Source organism: Pteropus alecto, unplaced genomic scaffold, assembly GCF_000325575.1.
Source record: "Pteropus alecto unplaced genomic scaffold, ASM32557v1 scaffold60, whole genome shotgun sequence".
In the NCBI taxonomy this organism is placed as follows: Eukaryota; Metazoa; Chordata; class Mammalia; order Chiroptera; family Pteropodidae; genus Pteropus; species Pteropus alecto.
Window position 1 is genome coordinate 3,058,080 of NW_006430726.1, and position 9,513 is coordinate 3,067,592.

At 38.9% G+C, this 9,513-nt stretch overlaps 1 protein-coding gene across 1 annotated transcript in view; it reads left to right on the forward strand.

Annotated features, from left to right (window-relative positions):
* TICRR (TOPBP1 interacting checkpoint and replication regulator) overlaps positions 1 to 9,513 on the forward strand; it is a 38,526-nt gene that overhangs the window by 7,057 nt on the left and 21,956 nt on the right. Inside the window, exons 3-8 of the mRNA XM_015593370.2 lie at positions 324 to 603; positions 1,576 to 1,814; positions 3,399 to 3,633; positions 4,555 to 4,693; positions 7,769 to 7,908; positions 8,799 to 9,017. Of these exons, the coding sequence (XP_015448856.1) occupies positions 324 to 603; positions 1,576 to 1,814; positions 3,399 to 3,633; positions 4,555 to 4,693; positions 7,769 to 7,908; positions 8,799 to 9,017 (1,252 nt within the window). The remainder of the gene's footprint in view (positions 1 to 323; positions 604 to 1,575; positions 1,815 to 3,398; positions 3,634 to 4,554; positions 4,694 to 7,768; positions 7,909 to 8,798; positions 9,018 to 9,513) is intronic.

A 9,513-nucleotide genomic window follows, 5' to 3' on the forward strand; every position in this document is an offset into this window, starting at 1 on the left:
TTTGTATTTCTTCTGACTCTTCAAATTTTATGATTTATCCCCAGTGATTTGCATCACTTCTTTTCCTGGATAGGAAGTAAAATTGAAGTGCTGTTTTCAGTAAATGGACACTTTCTTGAAAGCATATTATGTAGTAATTATATTCTTGGGCTGTAGAGTAACAGGATGCTGGCCATTATTTGGGTTAGGTTCAACGAATGTATTAATTGTGTGGTTTGATTCTTTAGTAGAGTTATCAACTTTACTTTCTCCCGATTTCCCTTAGCTTTATTTATGAATGCCTAATTTATAACAACTTGAGGTTTTTTGTAATTTTATTTTAGCTTTGGGAATCCCCAGACCACCTTGGGTACTGGACAGTATACGAACTGCTCTACCACGTAGGAGGCACTATCTTGCCATCTGAAACTTTCAGCCAGCATTGTATTAAAGCTGGGGAAACACTGCTTGGCAGTGACAAAAAGCTGTCAAGTGAACCTCGCTTCTCTTCGTGGATTTCAATTATGCCAACCGATTCCACTTTAAACCGTCTGCTCTATAATTCGCCTGAGTATGAAGCCTCATTTCCACGAATGGAAGGAACGTTATTTCTCCCTGTCGAAGGTAAGCAAATATTATTCGGGGTTTATTTTTTAGTCTCAGTTGCATTTCTTTCTTCAAGGGCGGGCCATACTTTCATTTTCTTTAGAATTTCCAGCAGTCCAGGCTCTCGATTCACACTTAAAAGATGTCTAAGCAAAATCATAGGTACTACAGGAAAGGATCGAACTCTGGTATAGTATAGCTGCCAGCCCATGTACAAAAAGAACAAGCGAATGATTTCAAAGAGTTTCCCAGCTGTTGGCAAAGAAAGATAATATTGTTCAGGTGCCCAGGTAAATGGGTGGTAAGATTTCATTGCCTTGTAGAAGAGATTGATAAATTGAAGACCATAGAGAGATTATCATTGATAACAAATTAATCAAAAGAAGCTGAAAATGATACTTATTACCAGGAAGAGCCAGCATCCTGGAATCTTCTTAAATTTGTTTTGTCATGGTATTCACTCTGTATATTCTGAATCATTATGTGTATTCATACAGAAGAGATACATACATAAAACTGTTATATAGTATGTGTAATATATGGAAATTTTAAGAGTAGTTTTGTTCAAGCAATTTCGTCTTTAGAATTTAACTTCGTAAGATATGCTATGCACTGTATTTTATGGATTTAAGAAGCGTTGTCTTATTTTTGGTAAGCAGTGACTATCGCTTGGATATTTTTTTTTTAATGCCTACAGCACCTGGTATTCCTAGGTGGTCTCCCATCCAAGTACTAACCAGGCCTGACCCTGCTTAGCTTCCATGGATATTTCTTTCTAAATCGTAGTTATTAAGTTCTGGCACAGGTCGTGCCCTCATAATTCCCTTCCTGTAGAACTACATGAGCTTGCTGTGATGGCCTGTAGAGTCAGGGTCGAAGTGAACTAAGTGACAGTACTGGTACCTTAACTGACGATCTAATGTTCTTCTTACTATTTTATTAAACCTATTTTCAGTAAGTATTTATGTTAATATTCTTTATTTCTAACAGGAAAAGAGATTCAAGAAACATGGACCGTCACCCTGGAGCCCTTAACCATGCATCAGAGACATTTTCAGAAGCCGGTCAGAATTTTTCTAAAAGGCACCGTCACTCAGTGGTCCCTCCCAATGAGTGACACTTTGGGCACTGATAGCTGGATGCTCCAGGGTCCAGACGAGAGTAAATCAACTCAAAGGACATTATTTCAGCAGCTGCTAAACAGGCTCACCGCTGAAGAGTTACATCTGGTAGGTCTCTTCCACGTGCTAAATTATGCCAATCTAATAATGCACTAGCAAAGTGAAATGAGTGTGTTTATGAAACGCCAAAGATTGCCCTACGTAACATATCTCAGCGAGACAGATGATGTTTTTTGCAAATAATATTGTCCACATTATTGCATCATGACAGTATTTATTAGTGAAGAAACAGTTTGTAAAATTGCAATTGCCTTGAATCCAATTAGGTTAAATTGTATTCATATAAGAAAAAAGGCAGCGAACCAAATAGAATGATTGTATCAGGATGGTGAAGAGATGGGACAGTCCCCCCACCTTATCTGTGGTTCTGCTTTCCATGGTTTCGGTTACCCATAGTCAACTGCCGTCCGAAAATATTAAATGGAAAATCCTAGAAATAAACAATTCGTAAGTTTTAAATTGCAGGCTGTCCTGAGTAGCATGATGAAATCTCACAAAGTCCTGCCTGGGACATGAGTCGTCTCTTTATCCAGCGTCTACACACTGTGCTCTCCCCGCCAGTTAGTCACTGAGCAGCTGAGGTTATCAGATCTCCTGTCTTGGTATCATGGTGCTCGTGCTCAAGTGACCCTTACTTTACTTCATAATGGCCCCAAAATACGAAGCTAGTGATGCTGACAATTCAGATATGCCAAAAGGAAGCCATAAAGTGCTTCCTTTAAGTGAAAAGGTGAGTACGGTACAGTAAGATGTTTTGAAAGAGAGAATGCATTCGCATAACTTTTATTACAGTGTATCATATTTGTTCTATTTTATTGTTAGGTATTGTTGTTACTCTCTTACTGTGCCTAATTTATAAATTTATAATTTATTATAAATTTATAATTTGTAATGTCCAGTAGTTACACAAATTTAGAAATGCCTTCTGAAAAGAAATACATACCTACCAGATTTGATTTAAAGGTGATGGTTATTTTAAACTGCCAGCACATTTTTTTACCTTACCTTGTCTTTTGCCTTCGTAACCTCAGAAGGCTTCTGTCTCATGGATCCCATCGTGACACATTCCAGAGAAAAGCTGGGTAGTCACCTGAGCACGTGTTCTGAGTTATGCGCTCTGACAGAAAGAGCACTGGGGGGTGGCAGGCGATCTGGATCCGGTCTCGGCCCTGCTGTCCACTGTATGATCCAGTAAATCCGTCAGTGGTGGTCCTGCCTCGTGATCGAGAGCATGGGTTTGGAATTCATACACGCTTGGCTTCTGCCTCTTACTGACTGGGCGGCCTTGAAGAGGGTACTTATTCCCCAGCCTTAGTTCTCCCCTATAAAATGAGGAGGATGATTGTTTTTACCTAAGTGGTTGTGGGGATTCGTTGAGTTACAATAAGCACATAATGAGTGCTTAGTAAATATTTTTGGTTACCTTAGGTTTTTCTTAATCGTAAATTGAGGGATTAGGATTAGACAGATGGTCAGTAAGTTCGATTCTAGCACTTAAACTCATCAAATCTGTCTCTTCCATGATTTTTATATTAGTCATCTTCAGGAGAAAGTACCACTCTGTCTTTTACTAAGCTGCATTCTTTATGCGGATGTTAACAGTATTCTCAACTAACTAAACGTCTTATGTAGGTTGCCAGTGTGGACCCTGGTGAAGGCTGGCCCCCCATCTCTGGAGTTATTTCTCCCCTCTCTACCAACACTACAATTCTCACCCTGTTCCACAGCGAGGAGGCTGAATTTCAAAGACATTTTCTCCAAACAGTTGTGACAGAGAACTCCCAGGAAACGGCTTCCGTTTGTTTCGATGTTAAGGACGTTGTACTGAATCAGATTCACAGTTTACGGAAAGACCCTACCGCCTCTGGTAAGCTTCTGAACCATTAACTAATCTCTCCAGGCAGTGGTTTACAGTCCTTTCCAGCATCAGTGCATTTTGTCACTGCTCTTAGAAGAGCCCCATATCTGTTATAAAACAAAAAAGCAAACTGTCGTACTCCAGGCAGTCGAAGTCATTATTTATGGTAATCCTGAGGCACTTCGGAGGAGGCCAGAGGCTCTGTGAATCCGCTTTGCAGTCGAAGGTTTAACCTGAAAGCTGGATTTTAATAAAGACTGGATGTAAAACTCACGATTCTGTCCACCTTTCAGTTCCTTGCATTGTGACTGATAAGCAAACCTTATTTATGCTAGATAGATAAAAATTAATGTGCTATTCATTCATTCATTCAACAGATTTAGTGAGCGCCCGCTCTGTGCGGGGCACTGTTCTAGGTATTGGGAATACAACAGAGAACAAAACAAAACGATCTCTGTTCTCATGGAATTTACCATCTGGTCGGGGAGAGGAGACCGTAAACTAAGGAAATTATATAGTACCTTTGAGAGCGATGAGCGCTATAATGATAAACGGAAAAAGAAGGAATGGGGAGCGTTGGGGAGGGGAGAGGGTTGCAATTCTAAACAGGCCTTGCTGAAAAAGTAATAATTGAGCAAAAAAGCAGTAGGTAGGGAGAGAACATTCCCGATCGAGGCCACAGCAAGTCCAAGGCGCTGAGACGGGCGTGTGTCTGGTGTGTCAGAGGAGCCGCGAGGAAGCCTGTGTTCGTACATCTTCGGAGTAGGTTTTAAACCGACACATAGGCTGTGGGAGCTGGTAGTGCAGACGAAGGAATGTGGCTCAAGGTGCCTCTCTGTGTGTCCTGGGGAGGAATGTGGTCTGTCTGCGGGAGGGGCAGGGCTGGATTCTCCAGGCGTGTGCTCATGCCTCTCCCCATCTCCGCTCCAGGCCCTGCAGCGCCTCCGGTTCCTGAGTGGGCCCAGCAGGAGCTGGGCCGCACCGCCCCCTGGAGCCCTGCTGTGCTGGAGCGGTGGTTCCTGCGCTCTGCCCTCAGCGGCGCCAGTTCAAATCTGATGGAGTCATTTTGGTAAAACTTTTTACTCATCTGGGCCTTGATCATTGAAATTAGCTTCGAGTCATTTGAGTATGTGTTTTTTTTTTTTAACAGACCACATTGTGTGAATATAGTCTAATAATATTAAAAACTAATTACAAAGGGAGAGTATTGTTTAACGGGTCTAGAGTTTCAGTTTTGCAATATGAAGAGTCGTGGAGACACGAATGGAGGTGATGGCGGCCCAGCATTGTGAATATACTTCCCTGAATTATGTAGTTAAAAGTGGTGAGGGTGACAAATTTGTGTTACGTGTATTTTACCACAATTAAAAATGGGAAAAAAATTAATTACAGTAATAAAATGCTCTCTTCCATTATGGATGTGAGAAAATATTTAGTATTAAATCTCTAAAATGAAAATGCAAATGTATAATGTAGCTAAATTTATACTTAAAGGAAAATGTATTGACCTAAATACATTTCTTTTCTTTTAAAGAAGAAAAATTAAAAACCAATTAGCTGAATTCAACACAGAAAATAATACAAGAGAATAAACCCCCCAAAAAAGAAGGCGATAATAAAGATATCAAGAAAAATCAAATAGTGAACAAACTATAGAAATCAACAGAAACAAAAGATGAATCTTTGAAAAACCAAATAAATCTATAGCAAAACTGAGCAAGTTTTTTAAAAGACAAACTATTAGAAATGTAAAAGATAGAGCAGAAATTCGAAATATTATTAAGGTAAAGTTGAGATTTGTTTTTTATCCAGTTGTTACAACACCTTTGTTCTGAGACAGTCTTTTTCTCATTGAATTACTGTGACCACTATTGTTCGTTCAGGTCTATTTCTGGAAAGCATCTAGTCCAGGAATTATGTTAATGCTACACTGTCTTGAGTGTCGAAATCTGGTAGTCTAGTTCTCTCAACTTTGTTCTTCCGCCTGCCCCGCCCCCCAGAATTGCTTTGGCTATTCTAGACCCTTTGCCTTTTCATGAAAATTTTAGAAGCAGCCTCTTAATTTTCACTAAAATTTTTGACTGAGCGCATGGAGTCTGTAGATCAGTTTGGGAAGACTTGATATTTTAATAATAATGAGTCTTTTGATTTGTGAACATGGTTCAACTCAAAAAGGCTAAGAACTACACATGTGCACTTTCCCGTATGAGATCAAAATTTACCCTCAAGCTCTAGTGAATAGGCGGTGCGGTGTTGTTGCAAGGATTGAGACGTAGACCAGTGGGACAGAATAGAGGGCCCAGAAAGTGATCCACACATGCAAGGAAAGCTTGGCGTACGACAGAGGCAGCATTGAAAAATCAGGGAAAGAATTAGAGTATTCAGCAACTGGTGATGTGAGAATCGGCCATCCAGAAGAAAAAAGGTAAAAAATTGGATTTCTGCTTCACAGCATACACATGATAAATTCCTAGCAAAATGAAAATTCAAATGTGAAAAGTAAAACTTTAAAATCGTAAAAAGGGAAAAACCAAGCTAGAGATGGATTTCTTAACTAAGACATAAAAAATCAAAGCATAACGGAAAATATATGACCATAATTTTAAAAATTTTGGTATGATAAAAAAGATTAGGCGTACGTAGACTTGGGTAGCTGTAAGCTATATAACCAACAGAGGATGAGTATTCAAATAAGCACAGAGATCCTAAAAATTAGTAAGAAAAAGACAAGCAATCCAATAGAAAATTGGGAAAAGAATACAAATAAGCAATTCATAAGAGGATACTCAGCAGAGCAGTAATTTGGAAAGATATTCAGCTTAGGCAAATGGAAATTAAAACCACAGTAAGAAAAAAGCCACAAGATTCTATTTTATACCCATTAGTCAAAATTTGGTAAATCTGCTAGCGGCACGAAGGGAAATGAGAATACTTTAGATGATAGAAATAAAACGGTTACAACCGTTTGTATTTCTAGTAAAGCAGAAATGCACATACTCTGACACCCAACAATTCCACTTCCAGGCGTCTACGTTAAAGAAATTTTTGTGCAAAAACAAGGAGAGCTAAACCAGAATGTTCATTGCCAGTCATTAAAAGTGAAAAAGTGCGAAGAACCAGCTGACCCTTAGCAGGAAAATGGATAAAGTGTGGCATAGTTATACAACAGAATACACACACACACACACACACACACATACATAGATTAGTAAAACTGAACAAAGTAGAGATACTTCTATACACATGAAAAGTAGATTGTGTACAAACAAAAATTGCAAGAGGATGGTGTTATAATTTCTTTTGAAAATTTACAATATAGAAAAGCAGTTTTTGTCGTTTTTGATCCATATGTATGTCTATAAATAAAAGATCTGAAGCAGATAGGGAAAACTTAACAAGTATTTAATCTTGGAAGGAGGTACATACTTATCATTTCATAATGCTTTCTCTATCTTTCTGTATATTCGAAATGTTGAAAGCTTAAAAAAATCGACAGGAAAAAAGCTGGTAGCCCCAGCAGATTCAACTACTGGTACCATAACTTTCTCCTACTTATAAATCAGATGATAGTAGGTAATGCAAGATAGCGAAATACAAATAATACATTTGTAATATTGTGCCATTTTTGTAATTTCCTTAGTGAATAATAGCTCTAGGTGGAAGGGCGTTTAATAACCACTCGTCCCCCCGCCCCACTTCCTCCTTGTCTCAATCCCAAAGCAGTTTACTGCAGTGCGAGAGAACTATTCAGAAGTCATTGTGACACTTTTACTGTATTATATCTTCTTGTATTTCAATGTATGGACACTGAATAAAAAATAACTATGGAAGCCCAGAAGTGAAATCGATGCTCTAATTAGACATGTACCATAGGACATGAAGAACCTTATGACTAAAAGTTGATATCGTATGTAATGATTCCTGGCTTTGTGAACAGGTAGCTTCTGCCCCTGAGTTTATTTCAATTATAAACGAGAAAAGGGACCTTTCCTCTCCTGAGAAAGTGTATTTATGAAGGCATCTCGTGGGGATATCTGATTAGCTTTTAAAAGGATAATGAATTTTGTTATTGTCATTTTGTCTTTAGAGCATTTTGGAAAATCAAGATTTCAGCTTTATACTAAACATCTTGACTTGTTCACAGGTTACTACAGGCTGCCTTATCTCACAAGGAAGAGCCTTCCAAGACTGAAAGTGAATTAACACGTTGCCTCTCCGAGCTCTACCTGAGAAAGTCCCGTGAGGAATCCGCGGCGTCTAACCAGGAAGATGGCAAAAAGAAACGTATGCATGTAGAAAGGGTCTTTTTTGAGACCGTGTGTTTTAAAAGATGGACATTCCCTAAAATGAAGTTGAAACGGTAACTGAGTATAGAAGGACAAGTTATTAAATTTCAAATTTAATAATTAAATTAAAATTTAATAATTAAATTAAAATTTAGTAATTAAAAAATTTAAAAGCCACGATAGTAATTAAAAAATTTAAAAGCCACAATCCTACCTTCTTGATGAATACACCATTTTAATTTTTAGTCATAACAGAAATTTAAATACAATTTTGTGCGCTGCTTACAAATATTTGTTCATCTGTTACTTTGCCTTTTCAGTTACTGTTCCACCTCATTACATAACAAAATTTACAAAATTCTTACGTTGTTGAACATTCTGATTATTGTTTTTATCATTATAAATAATACTGTGGCGTGCGTCGTGCATACGATTTATTCTTCAGTGATTTCCTTAGCATAAACTTCCAGGAAAAGTCACCGCATCTAAATGTGAGGAAAGTAAAAATAAATAAATTAAAATTTAAAAAGAGAAAATGGGACGAGTAGCTCTGGGTGCAGCTAACTCTGTGACCCTTGGGAGCACCAACATCCGTTCGTTTGGCATTTATTTCCCCGTGTAAAAACCACCCGTTCACATTGAGATGTTTGGTTCCCAAACTTCAGCTAAAAGAAGAGCTGTCTTTCTGCCCTGCTGTGGCTGGATGGAGACGCGAGGACTATCCCGCTCCGATCGTTCTGAGGGGATCTTCTTCATTTCATTATTCTTCGACCGAATATCCAATCTGAATTAAAAATAGCTTTTTCTGTTCAATTTTTGTAACTAAAGCAGTTCTCAATTCCATAGGAGTAAAAGTTATTTTACTTCCTTCCCATGATGCTGTGTTAGGAGGTGTCCCCCGTACTCCAGTGAGGCAGAAGATGAACACCATGTGCCGTTCCTTGAAGATGCTGAATGTCGCCAGGTTGAATGTCAAGGCTCAGAAGTTACATCCGGATGGCAGCCCAGATGCCACTGGGGAGAAAGGGACCCAAAAGACAGCCGCTGGAAGAGCAGCGGATAGGTTAGAAAACAGAGGACGATCACTAAGAAGTTCTAAACCTAAAGGTATTCCTCTGTTTTCTGGCATTTTTGTGTCTTAAGTCCCTGTGTACTCTTTTATACCCTCATATTCTTATAAATTTTAATCGTGTCCCTCAATGAACATTTATCGAATATCTGCCACATGCCCACAAGTGTGTTATGGTGAATACAGTAAATTGATAACATAATGTCCTCTCCTTAGATTTATGATCCAACTACAAAGAACAGTAATGAGCAGGTATATGTTGATACATATACAATATAAGTAATAAATTAATAAAACTAACACCTAAGGGAGCCCATTTGGGAAGTAAAGAAATCCGTGCCCATTTGGGAAGTAAAGAAAGGGCAGGTCGGTTGGTCGTGGGCTGGAACTGGCTGAGGAGGCTTTCGAGGAGCCCGTGGAGCCCAGATTAGACTCTGAAGAATGAGCAGAGTTTCGGTGGCAGGAAGACAGGAAGAGCATGCTGGCTGGGGCTTAGCATAAGCACAGTCACCGAGGAGGGGTGGGGCTTTACCA